Source organism: Phalaenopsis equestris, unplaced genomic scaffold (assembly GCF_001263595.1).
Source record: "Phalaenopsis equestris unplaced genomic scaffold, ASM126359v1 Scaffold234231, whole genome shotgun sequence".
NCBI classification, from domain to species: Eukaryota; Viridiplantae; Streptophyta; class Magnoliopsida; order Asparagales; family Orchidaceae; genus Phalaenopsis; species Phalaenopsis equestris.
In genome coordinates, this window is record NW_018252152.1 from 232099 (window position 1) to 249921 (window position 17823).

Here is a 17823-nt window from a genome sequence, read left to right on the forward strand (position 1 = left end):
CGAGGTTGTTCGCACCTCTTGGCTCGGCCCGCCGCCAAGGTGAGCAATGGTGTTCCTCCTCCTCCCTCTCCTGCTATAAGAACCCCATTTCGGGGATATCTTAGGGCTGGCCGAAATCTTTGGAGAGGGGGAAGTGCTGCCAAAATCTCCTCTAACTTCATTCTCACTTGTTCTTTTCATTCTTTTGTGCTTGGAGCTGAGGAAGTGTGGGTGGCTGTTTATGTGAGGCTTTTAAGAAAGATTTCTGTGGGAGTACTTTTCTTGAACTTGTTTTACAGTGCTTTGCTTTAAATCTGCTGAAGTGAGGTATTCTTCTTCCCTCTTTTATTCTTGCAATATTTCGGATGGCATAAAAAAAAAAAAGAATATATATATATATATTTCCTATCTCATGTAGAAGCAAGATTTCGGGCTTGGTTTGGCTCTTTAAAGTTAGATCTTTATTGAAAAATTCTCTCTATTTAATTGGCTCATTTGATGGGCTCGGTTTGGATTTTTTTTTTGAAATCATATTAAATGTTGGAAATCACATTTGAGGCTTATGTTTTGCTCCTTTTGCCTCCTTTTGTTGAAATAAATGCTGGAAGTTTATTTGAAATCATGGAAATCCCATTTGAAGCTTATGTTATTGCTCATTTTGCTCCCTTTTGTTGAAATAAATGCTGGAAGTTTATTTGAAATCATGGAAATCCCATTTGAAGCTTATGTTATTGCTCATTTTGCTGCCCCTGGTTGAATTATGTGCTGGAGGGATTTATTTGTTATTTGCAAAGGGTGGAAGGTTTTAGTGCTTTGCTCATAAAATCTGAAAGCATTGTTACTCTATTTGCAAAGGTTGGAAGCCTTGATATGCTTATGTCTTGCAAAATCTGAAATGTGAGGTGGCCTGTTTGCAAAATCTGAAACCTTGGATTGCTAATTTGCAAAATCTGAAATGTGAGGTGGCCTGTTTGCAAAATCTGAAACTTTGGATGGCTAATTTGCAAAAATCTGAAACTTTGGGTGGCTAATTTGTGAAAATCTGAAATTGTTGGGTGGCATATTTGTCAAAATCTGAAAACCTCGGTGTTTTATTTTTGCAAAATCTGAAATGTTTTATGTGCAATTGGCAAAATTTGGAAAGTTACAAGCATGTCCCTTTATTCTTCTGCATTTACATATCTAACATCTAAACTTTCATTCATTCATGTATGCTAGCCCTTATGTGATAAAGTTGGTGATAAACCTATAAATGCATAGGAATTTAAATGCCAAGTATCTAAATTTATACTTGAGAATGAGGAATCATAAAGGCATAGAATTGCTGTGTTTAAATGCATTTAATTTCCTTTCATATAACGATGAGATGGTGTGTGCTGTATGCTTGAATCCAGGAAATACTTATACCTATGCAATACTTGAGTCAAATGTGCACACATTTAGGATTCTTGAAAGGCAAGTTTGAGTCATGATTTTTGGTGATTTATGAATTGTTATCCTATATTTTATGAAATAAAGAAGGCTTTTAAAATTCCATCTTGGGTTTGGAGATCCATAAAAAAAAAAAGCGCTACGAGGAAAGGATATCCTTCTTGGGATTGATCCGATCATTTTTTTTTAACGAATTTAAATGTTTTAGACCGAAACATTTGCGAGTTTTATTGATTAATTTGGTTTTAAAAATGAATCGGTCTCATTTTCGTTTGTTTAATTTTTTTCAACGGTCAAGTTAAAAATGGGGATTTCCGATTTAATTATATTCAGAAATGACTTATAATCTCAAGGGAAATAGGAAAAAAAAGAGAGAATGAGGGAAAATTGAAACTTAAATTTGAATTTTTAGGATGATACAATCTAAAGAGGAGGTAGGATAGCGTAATCCACCTTTTTTTTTTTCTTTACATAAAAAGAAACAAATTGTAAATTGGAAGATTAGTTGGAATCTGAAGAAATGAAAATTTAGATAACGACTGAGATATTAGTGGACTTACTCTTAGATCCCTTAAGCTTTGAATTGATTTAAGATCCAATTCCTTTAATTAGGATTGAAGCACCACTCACAACTCATTTGCCAAAACTATGAGTTTACCCCTAGGTTTTAGGAGTCTGGTAGCGAGCTAAATTGGATCTATAGATGTTTGAGGGTTAGTGGAAAGGCACTTAATTGAGATTAGACACCTTAGGACACTTCAAGTTTAATCTAAAGTGTAGTCATCCTAGATCTTAAGAGCATAGCTTAGGAGATAGTTTACCATCCTAATTTTTTTTAAATGACCCTAAGAAATCCAAACATCTAACCTCAGATTAGAAGATAGATGGGACACTAGGCACGAGGTTGCACTAGATTGTGGTTCATGACTGATTTAATTAAATCAAATAATGAAATTCTTACCTTAACTTGACCAAAACTGAAACCCAATGCTCCGGGATTTGAGTTTGTCATATATTCAAATCCTCCTGGCAATTGGGGACATCCCAATATCACATATAAATTTCTCATTCTTGGTCCTTTATATGTGGTATGGTTCATTTTATTTATTTGTCTTTTCTCTGCAATTTACTTGTTTCTATTAAGCCTCTTTCAGGTCTTACCTCCCTCTTTACACAGCAGATAATAGCTAAATTTAAAGGAGCGATGAATCTCTCAGGTGTACAGGTTTAATTTACGTTACAGCACTTTATTTTAAAAGCATGTTATACTATTTTCATAGCCTATTATACTGCTTCCCTAACATGTTTTGTTCTTCTTTAAGCATGTTATATTGTCTTTTCCTCTTTACTATACAGTGCCCTCTTACTTTTATTTCACACTGCATGCTTAGTTACTCTGATACACTATGCCTTAGTTTAGGATAATCTAGTGGTTAGGAACTTGTTCAAAACTAAAACTAAGCCAGGAGGTGCTACTACGAAGAGACTCGGAGCAAACATCGTGGGCAGCGCAACGAGGAGTAATTTCCAAGTAGATCTGCAGCAACGAAACATTTTCACATCACCTGCACATTTTCTTTAGTTTAAATAACCCGTAGGATCACTTCTTTAGGCCTTTTGCACAACTCTGTGGTGTAATTATAAGTCCTAACGTTTTAAGATTCCGAGGTTACCGTTCGGTACGGTATAAATCCTCCTGTCTTTTAGGCTATTTGCACAGTCTGACGTCGTGCAAATATAAGTCCTAAATCTTAAATAATTTGCAGGATTGAAACATCAAATAATTATCTCTTCAAAGACATAAAGCCAAACAATAGGATAGTAAACAATAGGATAGTTAGGACATCTCGGGGTTTCTCCTGGATCTGTGATGTCCCCTACTTTTCTTTCATTTGAATTCCTTAAATAATTGTTCATATTTTGAGCCATTCCCATTTGATTTTCCCATGTCCAATCGTGAAAACCTAAACTTTGAAATCTTGAAAACAAAACCACCTGATCTTAATCGAGAGTTTTCTTAAGTGATTTCGATCATTTAAGATGTAATTAACTATAGGGGCTTGCCTCTATAGGGAACCAGGAACCCAGATAAAATAAACCCTATCTAATTTTTTATGTTAGATAGGGGAACTTGTTGGCCTTTTTATAAAAATATTTCACAGACCAAACGGATGTCACAAATTCTTTAGTCTGGGTGATTGAATCCCTATTACAAGTGATACATTTATGTCTTTGGGATAAGTGTATTACCTGTAGTATCGTATTCACTCGTCTAAACTATTTAAAATATGAGACCCGTTTGGTCTCACCTATTTTAAATTAAAATGTTACTTCTTAAAAAAAAAAAGTTATATTTATATTTAAATTATTTTTTTTCAAAATCACAAAATCATCACCTTTTCAAACTACGAAAATTAAGCTGAACGATAAAACGGCCGACACATCCACATTTGAGATCCAACCTTCCTGTGCATTTTGATTCTGCAGTTTTGAATAACATCACCCATGTGGAGGAAAATATAGCACAAACTGAATATCTTCTAAAAATGTTGAATGAAAATGTCTCATCAGACTATTCATCATCAACCAGTTCGGCAGCTACTTCCCACTGTTGTTAAGACAGTTATTCCTCAGATCATATATACTACGAATTTGGTTGTAGCAGATGCCAACCGATGTGTTTTGGAACCACCTATTGCGAGGGAAGTGGGTAATCAAGCCCTAGAGGAGCGTCATGATTAAGGTGTGCTGCAGGCTGAGACTGCTCAGCAATTTACGGATCAACATACCCCTCAGGGTAAGCTCTCCATCAAAGATCCACAAATAGATCAGATGGGACAATTACTGGCAGATGAATGACAGGTTTACAAATCTAGGAAGAAGAAAAAATGAATGTTAGAACTCAAAAATTTTCAGAATTTAGGTCCTAACAGTGAAGAAGAGGTCTCTCCTAAATGGTTGCTAGTTAGAGTGGTGTAACCTACCACAGATTTCACCCGAATTGATTTCCCCTCACATAATGGTTTATCAACTACAGTTTATCGAGTACGAGAGGGAAGAAGAAGGTTTGAAACTTAAGGGCTCAAGAGTTACATTGCATGAACTTACATCTATATGCAACTCGAGCTCAGGATGTGCCGAAAGATGAAGTATATTTATTTTATCAAGACGTGTTGTGGAATGACAACACCTACACGATCAACCTACCAGGGTACTACAATATCTTTGCTACCTTCAACGTTGTGACTTGACTCCGTGCAAAGAGAAGCCATAACCTTCAATGAATGTAGTATAAGTACCCCCAACCTCGTGAGACTGATGCGGAGGTTGGGGCTAAACTAGCCCCAATCAGTCCAACAAGAAGCTGCCCATTCAGTAGGAAGCTGAGATGGCTGAACCCTGCTTAGGGTTTGGAGTGTTGCCGCCCAAGGGGAGGGTTCCCCCTCCTAGTTATCTTTTAGGTTTGAGTCCAGCTTGATGTCGACGATTGTTTTTACCCTCCTAGGGTTGTATCCGATGGCAATGTGCTTCGGCTATAACTTGTGACCTCCAAGAATTTTAGTGTTGCTCCAGCTGTAACTCGATCCTATGGAAATATTTATCCTTCTCCAACCCTTCCGCAACATTTGCAACGATCCCCTCATTGGTGCCGTCCTAGGACAACTCTCCCTCTACTGTCCAGTGGCACCAACCACCATCTACCTGCTTCCTCTGACACCGAACCTCCCCACCTATTGTTCTCTTGTTGCTGACCCTTCCAACCTACTGTTTCCTAGCTACTGAACCCTCCTAGTCTGCTATCTTCTTGCAGCCACCCCTCCAACATGTTATTCCCCTTGCTGGCAACCCCTCATACCTGCGGACCTTTGTCTCCCAGCCCTCCATCTGTTGTCCTTTGTCACCAAATCACCCCAACCACCTTCCATTTTCCAACTATAGCCCCTTAGGTCAACCTTCTGTCTACCTCGAGTAATAATATTTGCTTTTTGTTGTGGTTTGGGATAGCTCCGATATCACAAAGAGACGGAATAAAATATTTTTTATTTATGTCCTTTGTTGAGAGAGCAGATGGTAGAATTCATCACAAATGAAAATAAACGGAATGAATCAGAAAGAAGACAAATGTTGGCATGCTGAAGAGACCCTGTATGATGCACAAGCTTTAAAGGACTCAAATAGGCACAAAAGAAAACAATGGATTGGACACAATAAATAAAAAACAGCATTTTCAAAGTATAATTTGTTGTGCAACATTTATGTATGTTCAAGCATAATTTCACCCATATCATAAACTGCTGAAGTTATATGAAAAAAGCGGCAATTTATTGAATTGAATAGATGGAAAAGCAGTCCTTACCTGAAGACACACAAGTTGTCCAAAAAAAAAAAAAAGCAACAAAAGAAAAACATGAAAACCCAGGATCAACAGAAACAAATGTGAAGGAGGCTGTGAAATGAGATGTTTTATGCCAAAAATGAAAATTAAAAAACATCTAAAATGGAAGGCAGTTAGTTGCAATGACTTTCGCAATCTTTATCAAATATAACTAACTGTTCATAAGGTAAGGAAGAATCAGAAAAATTTTTCTGAAACCCTGTATGATGCACAAGCTTAGATGATACAGTTGTTAAGTATAAGGTGCCATAAATAACAAGATGAAGCATACCCTCAGCTTGAACCAGTTTAAAAGCCCAGGCTTTCTGCCCTTTTTCTCTTCCTTTGATGAATAATCTGTCTCTCCATATCCTTCAAGCGAACCAAAAAAGTCACTATTTTCTTGATCTAATATCATATCACGTCTTCTAAATGGAAGATATGAAAGCTGCATGATAACAATAGTTATTGTCAAAACAAGCAACAGAAAAAATTAGAATGCGTTGACTGTTATGAATTGAAGTTCAATTGAGACATTTTTTTAATGGAAAATCGCTCAACCTCCTCTTCTCCAAAGGAATGCCTTCTTCTAGGAACTGGACGCTGATGAAACCTTGGAGAATGCGTTGTTTTCGTTGAAACCAAAATTAGTTTCGTTAATCTCTGAATCCTTCCAAGCAGAGCAGCTTTAGCCTCTTCTTCTTGTTCAAGCCTAGATTGCATCTTCACGTGACCATCTTCAAGCTTCCAAAAAGTTATAATAATCACATTAGATTTGATGTCCATAAAATGGCGAGTGATATTACTCATTAGACCAAGAGTTTTTTTATATCATACGAAGGAACATCTCAGATTAGACAAATTTAAGCAAGGCATATTTACTAAAAAAGACAAATCTCAAAAGAAATGGGCAGAGCAAATTTCTTAAAAACTTCTCGCTAATCTTATGACCACCACCTTACTTAGCTAGAAATACACCAAACAGCCTCTATCGGGTTATGAACTCAATTATTTATTTAAATTCATTATCATAAAGATTTCTCATAAGACTTTTTATCCATTTTACCAATTATTTTTTCTTCACGATGCTGGGATCCTTTTCCTATTTAACACATATGGCTATTTTTTACTAAAATATCTTCTAAACTAATCAATCATAAAACTTTCACTATGGCATATGTACCAAAAGAAGTTCCTTTAGTATTTCTATTTTGTATGTCCATATTTTGTTTCAAATTCTAAATACTTACAAAAGCAATAACTTAATCCTACGAGCCAAGCAATTTTTAACGCCTCCACCACATGCTAGCAGTAAAGGCCAATTTTACATTTTAAATAATAAAAAAATGAATAGGAACCGGACTGTTCATCAGAACTGATTAATTGCCATATTTCTACTTTATGAGAGAGAAAATGGAGGGGCAGAAAAAGGATATAGCGATGGGAGAGAGTAGTAGGAAAGAAAAGACATAAAAAGGGACTGATAGTTGAAAGACAAGGAACACCATAAAGGAGGTAAGTACATGCTCTTGTGACATGAGTGTCGAGAAGAACACAAAAATGATGACTAATTGCATGCACGGATTCTACTGATTGTGTGTGGTGCTAGGGTTAGAGCCGACCTCAACCATAGGGTTTCTACTCCTTTGCTCTAGACATCTTAAGATACAATAAACTATAGATAAGATGAAAGTTATGATTCTATCAATATATATTGTTTTAATTGTGAGCAATATTTATTATCATAACTGATTCCAGAATACAACAACAACAACAACAAAACCTTAATCCCACTACGTGGGGTCGGCTATATGAATCCTTTTTCTCCATTGCGTCCTATTTAGTGTCATATTTTCATTTAGTTCTAATAAATTAAGATCATTTTTTATACAATAAGCCCAAGTCTTCCTAGTTCTATCTCTGTCTTTCATAACATAAGTCGAATCTAGAACATCTACTCTCCTAATCGGATCATCAGATTGTCGACGCTTAATGTGAACAAACCATCTAAGATGACTTTCTCTAATTTTGTCCGTCACAGGAGCTACACCAACCCTATCACAGATATATTCATTTCGCATTTTGTCTCTAAGTGTGAAGCCACTCATCCACCTAATCATTCTCATCTCGACAACACTTAACTTAGTATTATGCTTCTCTTTTAAAGGTCAACATTCAGTGCCTAGGTCTCACGTAGGTCTCACCACCGTCTTATAAAATTTTCCTTCGTCCAAGCGGTACTTTTCTATCACAAAACAGGCCCGAAACATTCCTCCACTTCAACCAACCAACTTGGATTCTACTATTAACATCCTTATCTACATGAACATCGCTTTGAACAACAGACCCGAGATATCTAAATCGTTCACACCTTTTAATAATTTGATCACCCAAAGTTACAATTTTGTCACTAGAGCTACCACTACTAAAATTATATTCCATATATTTAATTTTAGTTCTATTCAAATGAAGGCCTTTAGACTCCAATGTAGACCTCCATAATTCAAGTTTTTTCTGGGCTTTTTCTCTCATCTTATCCACGATAAGGATATCATCGGCAAAAAGAATACACCAAGGTACATCCTCCTGTAAATGTCCAGTAAGGCCATCCATAACTAAAGCAAAAAGATATGAGCTTAAAGCCGATCCCTGATATAATTCAATAGAAATAGGAAAATATTTGGTCAATCCTCCTTCAATTTGAACACAAGTAAGAGCTCTAGTATACATATCTTTAATGACTTCAATATAAGTCATACCAACACATTTCTTCTCAAGAAATCTCCAAAAGTTATCTCCTGGAACCTTATCCAAAATTATAAATATAATTTATGATTTCCTTAAAAGTTTAAAATAATGATCAACATGTATACTATTTCTTTTTTTAGTTACTATATTTTACAAATATAATTGAGCAACTATGTCATGTTGATAACTCATCTTTTAATTTAATTAATAATTTAAAACAAGATATGGAGAACTAAATGAGTGGGAGGAGAAAATCTTTATATCGTACATATGAATCTATCAAAGAATGGTATAATCATTTTTAGAATCTTCATATATTTGGTTCATAATATATTTTAATGATTAGTGCCTCTTTCATTAAATTGGGCAGTAATATTTTGCTAAAATTTATAAACATTTGTTTTGATAGTAACCCTGAAGTTAGTGGTTGTACTTTAAACTCCGTCAGATCGATTATTCATGCCTCGATTATTCATGCCTTATTATTTTCAAACTCCCAAGTTGAGACGCAACACTAGGTATGTGGCCATAACTTAAGAGAACATAATTTGCCTAGTACGTTAGATGGGTTGGATATTACCATCAAGAGAAAGATTCCCTCAAACTAAGAAAAAAAAAAGAACATCGTTCCTTGCACTTTATATTTTGGCAAGTTGTTGATATAAAATCTGGGCTGCAAATCTAAGTTCTCTTTATTGTTTATACCCACCAAATACCTATTCTACAATTAAGTTTGATAGAAGTAATAATTAAGCTCAGATTTAAGATAATGCTTTCACCTTTGTTCTCTATTAGTAATTCTGCAAATAATGCCACAGCATGAGAATTAAGGTCTGCAAGAATACTCATATTATTATTACGTTGAAACTTTCTTTAGATTAATATCATCGTCAAGCATAAATCTTTCAATTGAAATAACACAGGATTTTTCTCACTTCAAAAAACTAGAATAACGCCTTTTGTTGTTAAAACTCCCAACTCTATCAATGGTAACTAATACTATCAGTAAGACTAGCGTCTGTTGTCTATTTTCTCAGCATCTTGCATGTCTGGAGAGCTGGTAAGAATAAATCATATGAGGTTAGACAATAACAATATTTTTTCAAATTTAATAATTTCTTCAATATTCCATTTGAGTATAAAGCATATATCTTTGATATGGTAACAAACAATCCCACATTCAACAAATGAATTTCTTATTTTATCCTCAATAAAATTTTAAACCATCATCTGCTTTTATCTTTAGAAAAAACAAGCCCCTCGCTTAACCTATAGAATTTATGGCTCTATCTTCATGATTGACTCGTATGAAATGAAATAGCAGCACCATCAAGATCCCACTGTTTGGCTTTTTAGTATACATGAGATTTTATATTTTTATACTAATATAATTAAGTACATAGTAGACCAGATAGAAAGAATGACGCGGGGCTTTGGGAGGACCGGCCTAGGGTTCGCTCTAGCTTGGCTGGACCGGCCAGTCCTCAAGGGATGAAGGCAGTCGGCCCCATTTTCCTTCTCTTCCATCATTTTCCTTTCTTTCTCTCCTAGCAAGTTATTATAAGCCCCTTCTAAATCTGAAATCTGAGATATTTACTTTCTAATTCCGAATTTCTATTATTTTTATTAGTCTTTGCTTACAATAAATTCTTCCTACGTTGCCTAAATTATGAATTCTTATTATTTTTATTCTCTTCCTTATTTTAAACAATGCCTTAAAATAAATTCTAGCCCTCATTATAAATAGGTGGTGTTATGCTAAGAGTTTGTTTTAGTATTTGTTGTGCTTGCTTTCAGAAAATCTGTGTGGAGACTATTCCCCCTTTGTAGGCTGTATCCAAGGAGATGGTGGTGCTCCGGCTGCATCCTACTCCAAGATGGTGATGTATCTCCCCTTGTCGTCTTCCCTAACTCTTCTCTTCCACTCCTCATAGCCGCTGGCCTTGCTGTCCAACCTCCCCGACTGCCAACTGTACTCCACCGATCCACCTACAACAGTTTCCCCTTGTTGTCCCCCATCCCCATCCCCATCCCCAGACTTGTATTGCATTCCCTTACAGCCTTCTTGGCTGTCCAACCCCTCCATCCTTCCCAGCACTCCCAATCGACTGCTCCTCACCCCCATTCCCGCTGTCATTGTTGTCCAGCACCTTCCAACCACCAATCCGCCTGCCACCATCCACCTACGACCTTCCATACTTGTTGTCCTTGCAATTTTGCACCTTCCCCTCGCTGCCACGACCGTTGCCAACTATTCCGAACAACCTAGCCAACCTCCACCGCCCTTAGAATTCACCTTAAAGTCCTCGGTATTATTTGGTATCAGAGCTAGTCCAACCCTAGTCTCATCCTAAGGTTTCGTAGTCATGCCACCAACAACATACATGCTCGCGCCTTCCCGAGGAGATGCGGTTAGAGATCTACCGACTTCGAAGGTGGATTACATATATAGAAGATGAAATCCAATGGGATGCTACCCTCGACCGTGATCCAAAAGGTCGAAGGGGGAAACAGAAAGATAAGAAAATAAAGCGGGAAACATGACTCCAATTTCTACCAACTACAGCCAAAAATTGTTGACCCTAGCTTCTGAACTGGATAGACCGCAACACCAAGCGATAACGCCTGACAACTATTCAGTTAAACCAATCTTCAAGTCTGTCACAGCCAAAAAATGTGGCAAGTGGCACGAGTTCGAACATGTTGAAGTAGAATATACACAACCACAGGAGTGATCAACTTTACGGAGCAGGGCGTCATTAAATAGTTGGGTAAATACACAAAAGACATTGCAGACATTAAGGACATAAACAAAGAGGACCAGCTTCCAGTTCAAGAGATAAACGGGGATACTAAAAAATATGTTGTCTTCAAAAAGGATCCACAATTGTCAGCCAACAAGGAAGAAATTCCACCAATTCCAGTTGACCCGAGATAGACTCATAATTGTCGGCCAACAAGGAAGAAATGCCACTAATTCCAGTTGACCCCGAGATAGAGACTCCAGCAGAGGTAACAGTAGCCAGTCGGAAAGGTAGTGAACTTGACGTAATGGCCATCCACGCAGAGTATGAAGTGGTGGTACCTCGAGCTACTATTTCACAGGTGGTGAGAGGAACATTAGCTCCGAACTGACTTGGGATGTCCAAAAAGGGATCACAGATGCAAGGCCATCACAGATCAGAGCATTGCAAATTTTTCAGATGTATAAACCATTTGTTGAGTTGCCCTTACGAAGGAAGACCCAACATGCCAAAAGTAGGGTCATTTTGAGCCATATCGAGAGTATCACATGGAGTTATTCAGAAGTTATATCATGTTCTGCACGATGCCCTTCATCAGATGTCCGACAGGAGAGATGAACCCCGGCTTTGTAATGGGCCCAAGGAGTTTGATAGGTACGGAAATTCTTCAATGGGATCCAGGTCCTATCAGTAACGAAGAGGTCTCTCTTAAGTATGTGTTGTTGAGAGGGGGGTGCACGCAACCACAAATTTAACCCATGAATTGAACCATCTCCCATACCAGTTCCTCAATTGCACTCAGCCAAATACAAGGAGTGGATGAAGCAGGTTACTCCTGGAATGACTCGATAATTGTATTCGTCTTCCTATAGTTCCAGCTCAGAGCATGCCTAAGGAGGACGGATACCTATTCTATCAAAGTGTGCTTTGGAACGACAACGTCTAGAAAATCGACCTGTTTGGGGGCTAAAATTTCTAATTCACACTCAACGACGCCGACCTGACATAGCACTACAAGGAGCCTGAAGCTTCAAAAAATGAGGTCGAAGCTCCCCCAAACCACAGGAGAATGGTGCGAGGCTTTGGGGAGAACCGACCTAGGGTTCCGTCTAGTTTCGCCAGACCGACCAGTCCTCAAGGGGGGAGGGTTGCTAACCCCCCTTTCCTTCTCTTCCTCCCCTTTCACTTTCTTCCTAAGACCTTCCTATTATAAGCCCATTCCAAATCTAAAATCTGATTATTTTAATTGAAATCTGATTATTTTTTATTGAAATCTAAAATTTGAAATCTTTCCATTCCAATTCTGAATTTCTATTATTTTTATTAGCCTTTGCCTATTCTGAATTCTTCCTATATAAATATTGGCTAAATTATGAATTTTTATTATAATAGAAATTCAAAATTCATAACTAGAGTGATATACTTTACCGAGCAGGGCGCCATTGAAAAGTTGGGTAAAAACACCGCAGACACTGCAGATGATGAGGACATAAGCGAGGAGGATCAACTTCCAGTTGAAGAGATATTGACGATCTGGAAAAAGATGTTCTCTTCAAAAAAGACCCACAATTGTCATCCAACAAGGAAGAGATGCCACCAATTCTAGTTGACCTTGAGATATAGACTCCAACTAAGGTAACAGTAGCCGTTCAGAAAGGTAGTGACCTTGACGTAATGGACATTCATGCAAATTATGAGCTGATGGTATCACAAGCTACTGTTTCATAGGCTGTGAGAAGAACATCAATCGAACTGACTAGGGATGTCCAAAAAGGGCACGAGTTTAAGAAGTCAACCATAGGTACAGGGCCATCATTAATCAGAGCATTGCAAAATTTTCATATGTATAGACCGCCTCCTGAATTACCCTTACGGAGGAAGACCAACATGCCAGAAGTGGGGTCATTTTGTGCCATGTTGAAAATATCACGTGGAGTTATTCAAAAGCTATTTCCTGTTTTGCATGGTACCCCTAGTCTGATGTATAGACAGGAGAGATGAACCCCAGCTTTGTAATAGGCTAGATGTCCAAACAGGAGAGATGAACCCCAACTTTGTAATGGGCCCAAGGAGTTTGATGCGAACAACAATTTTTCGATGGGATTCAGGTCCTATCAATAACAAAGAGCCCTCTAATAAATGGCTGTTGGTGAGAGGGGTGCAACCTGCCACAAATATCACCCCCGAATTGATCCCTCCTCCCATACATGTTCCTCAGCTGCACTCAACCGATTACAAGGAGTGAAAGAAGCGGGTAACCCCCGGAATGGCTTGATACATATGCCATGAGAATACTGAACTTTCTACAGTTCCAGATCAGGGCGTGTCAAAGATGCACGGATACCTATTTTATCAAAATGTGCTTTGGAACGACAACGCCTAGAAGATCGACCTGTTAGAAGGCTACAATATCACAACCACCCTCAACGTCACCGACCTGACACAGTACTACGAGAAGTCTGAAGCTTCGACAAATGAAGTGAAAGGTCTCCAAACCCCGGGAGACTAGGGTGGGGCAATGGGGAGGACAGGCCTAGGATTCGATCCAAGTAGGCTGGAGTGGCAGGTCCTTAGGGGGGAGGGTTGCCAACCCCCCTTTCTTTCCTTCCTAGTACATTCCTATTATAAACCCCTTCCAAATCTGAAATCTGATTATTTTATTGAAATCTCAAACCTAAAATCTTTCCTTTCCTATTTTGAATTTCTATTATTTTTATTATTCTTTGCATATTTTGAATTTTTCCTATTATAAACATTGTCTAAATTTTGAATTCTTAAAATAGAAATTCATAATTCACAACTAGGGGAGTGATCTATTTTACTGAGCAGAACGTCATTGAAAAATTGACACGCAAACACTGATAAAGGTGATGACATAAATGAGGAGGACCACCTTCCAGTTGAAGAGATAAATGACAATCCAGAAAAAGATGTCTTCAAAGAGGATCCATAATTGTCAGCCAACAAGGAGAGAAGCCACCAATTCTAATTTACCCCTAGATGGAAACTCCAGCCAAGGTAACAGTAGCCCTTCGGAAAGGTAGTGAGGTTGACGTAATGGGCATTCATGTAGAGTACAAAGTGGTGGTACCTCGAGCTATTGTTTCACAGACGGTGAAAGGAACAACAGCCGAACTGACTTGGGATGTCCAAAAAGGGCATGAGTTTGAGAAGCCAACCATAGATTCATGGTCATCACAAATCAGAGAATTCCAAAATTTTCAGATGTATAGACCCGAGTTACCCTCATGGAGGAAGACACAACATGCCAGAAATGTGTTCATTTTGTGTCATGTCAAAAATATCACGCTGAATTATTTCTTATTCCACATGACAACCCTCCTCAGATGTCCAGATAAGAGAGATCAACCCCGACTTTATAATGGGCCTAAGGAGTTTGATGGGGACGAAAATTCTTCAATGGGGTCCAAGTCCTATCAGTAATAAAGAGGACTCTCCTAAGTGGGTGTTAGTGAGAGGGGTACAACCTGCCAAAAATTTCACCCCAAATTTATCCCTCTTTCCATACCAGCTCCTCAACTACACTCAGTCGATTATGAGTGAAAGATGCAGGTTACCTCTGGAATGGCTCGATGCTTGTGCCGTGAGAATGCTTGCCTTCCTACAGTTCCAGCTCAGGGTGTGCCAAAGGTGGATGGATACGTATTCTACCAAAATCTGCTTTGGAACGACAACACCTAGAAGATCGACCTGCCAGAGGGGCTACGATGTCTCAGTCATGCTCAGCTTCACCGACCTGACGCAGTACAACGAAGAGCCTGAAGCTTCGACAAATACGGTCGAAGCCTCCCAACCCTGGAGATGTGGGATTTCAGGAAGGACCGACCTAGGGTTCGATCGAGCTTCGTGGGACCGGCCGGGCCTCAAGGGAGGAGGGTTGCTGACGCTCTGTTTCCTTCTTTTTCTTTCCTTTCCTTTCCTTTCTTTCCTCGCTAGCACTTACCTATTATAAGCCATTTCCAAATCTGAAATCTTTCGTTTTCAATTCTAAATTTATATTATTTTCATTAGTCTTTGCCTATTTTGAATTCTTCCAATTATAAAAATAGCCTAAATTATGAATTATTATTATTTTTATTCTCTTCCTTATTTTAAAACATTTTTTAAAATAAATTCTAGTCCTCGTTATAAATAGGTGGTGTTATGATTAGAGTTTTCTTTAGTTTTTGTTGTGTTTGCTTTAAAAAATCTCATGTGGAGTCTTTTCCCCTTTGTGGCTTGTATCTGAAGAGATGATGGTGCTCCGACTGTATCCTACTCCAAGGTGGTGATGTATCTCCCCTTGTCGTCTTTCGTAACCCTTCTCCACTCCTCATAGTCGCCGGCCTTGCGGTCGAGCCTCCTAGCCACCATTTGCACTCCGCCGATCCTCTTACAATAGTTTCCCCTTGTTGTCCCACCATTCCAGTACTATGTTCCCTTACAGTCTTCTTGGTTGTCCAGCGTCCAGGCCCTCCTCCATCCTTTCCAGCACTCCCAATCGATTGATTCTCACCAGCACTCCCGCTGTCCTTGCTATCCAGCACCTTCAAGCCACCAATGCGCCCGTCACTGGTGACCTACGACACTCCATACTTGTTGTCCTCGCAATTTTGCACCTTTCCCTCACTGCCATCAGCACTCCCTTGCTGCCACCACCCTTGCCAACCATCCCGATCAACCCAGCCGACCTCCATTGCCCTCCAGTACACCTTAAAGTCTCCGAGATCAAAGAAAGTTCTTGAAATCTTTTGAGTAGAGAAATAGAAACGATCACCCTCGAACTATCCCTGCAAAAGTTTATATTAGTCTCTTTCAAAGAGCAAATAGAAGGAAATATCTCTGAGAATATGTTTGAATGAAGTCAAAATAAATATCTCTGAGAATATCTAAGAAGTTGAAGTTTGAGATAACTCCCCTCAAGGCACATTTTTTTATCAGAAATGCTAACAATAACATATCCAAAGGTTCACCTCAAGGCCCACCAATCAGTTCAAAGAGATAATCTTATTATAAGAAAATAAGAACCCCAATGTACATTTAAAATATGAGAATAACAAGATAGTGAACCTCGTACAGTAGCATCAAAAACTTATAGTAGTTACACAATAATGACTTGTGCTGTACCTTTTGCTTTAGAAGAACAATGTCATCCCCTCCATTATCTTTTAGAACATTAACAGATAACATGCCCTTTTTCAATTGTTCTAGTTCTTCCTTCAGGCAACGTATCTCAACTTGATATTTCTTTATCAATGATTTTTCATCAATAATCTGCATAACAAAGCCCCATTTACGTTGGGAAAGATTAAAATCATGAAAGATCGAGTTAATTGTGATTACTTTGAAGCAAATAATCAAAGAGTAGTACTAAACAAAAGTTCCAACTCTATGAAGGATTTCCCATAAATGCTCTGAGAAAATTACAATCAAGTAGAGAATATATACCTTGTTCTGAGATGCTAAAATCTCAATGCGTTTTGCACGATGAGCAAATTTCAATGTGTTATGTGTTTCTTCTGCATTGCTGGATGATGGAGTAACCGTGCATATAAGCTGCAAAGAAGAGATGCATGCCATAGTAAAATTAACTCCGTAAAAATGTGTCCAAAGAAAGCATATTTATCCTACTCACAGACACACGCCCTTGACCACTCAAAGATGATTGAAGCAGACGTGTCAACTTAGAGTCACGGTATGGAATATGACTAGCTCTTCCCTCTGTTAATTTTGATATAACCTAACCAAGTAAGATCACCATGAATTGCATCAAAAGTTTGACTCGGCAAACTCTAGTAAAAAGACAGATAAGAAAAATAATAGTGCAAGATAGCATTGTAACAGAGATATTGAAAGGAGTGGTCATGCCCTGTAGTTCTATCATTACTTCTAATCTGATTTATATTTTATAGAAAAAAAATGAAATAATAAAAGAAAACAAGGGAATATCATCATCACCTTAATTACCTTCACAGATTAGTACCAGCTATTTGGTTTTAATTCTAAATAAGAGTTTAAAAAATATAATATAAAATAAATATTAGGCAGCATGGGTGGGACATATTAGAGTTAAGAAAGCATAATTTACAAGCAATATAGTTGGAGTTGAGTTATAGGCTTCATGTACAGGCTACATATTATTATTATTGGCCTCCTAATGCAACAAAATCTCATTTACACAAACCAGTGACAAGATCACAAGGAGCATTGCATCAAAGTTGAAAATCAACATCATTGTCAGCATTATCAACATTACAAAACTAAAAGCAAAGAATATTTTATCAAATATGGCCAGCCACTCCTTGATGATTTTCCAACATGTGGTAAAATTCAAATGTCACTCAATAGTCACATTAGCATGTCCAACCCTTTCCACATTGTATAAGTAACATGTAATGATAATCAACACCACTCATCTTCCATATTATCTTGGCCAGCCACTCCACGGAAAAAACAAAAAATATGCAATCAATATCCTTTCTTAAAATGGCTTAGACGACCCTTTTATGAATACTTCAATGTATTTCATTTATAGTTATATATATA

General features: G+C 37.9%; 1 protein-coding gene across 1 annotated transcript in view; it reads right to left on the bottom strand.

Annotated features, from left to right (window-relative positions):
• The window catches only part of LOC110038874 (kinesin-like protein KIN-7D, chloroplastic), a 160284-nt gene that overhangs the window by 53755 nt on the left and 88706 nt on the right, over positions 1–17823 (bottom strand). Inside the window, exons 12-16 of the mRNA XM_020743794.1 lie at positions 16913–17017; positions 16726–16833; positions 16405–16551; positions 6347–6529; positions 6078–6233 (exon numbers count right to left, since the gene is read on the bottom strand). Coding sequence (XP_020599453.1) covers positions 6078–6233; positions 6347–6529; positions 16405–16551; positions 16726–16833; positions 16913–17017 — 699 coding nt within the window. The remainder of the gene's footprint in view (positions 1–6077; positions 6234–6346; positions 6530–16404; positions 16552–16725; positions 16834–16912; positions 17018–17823) is intronic.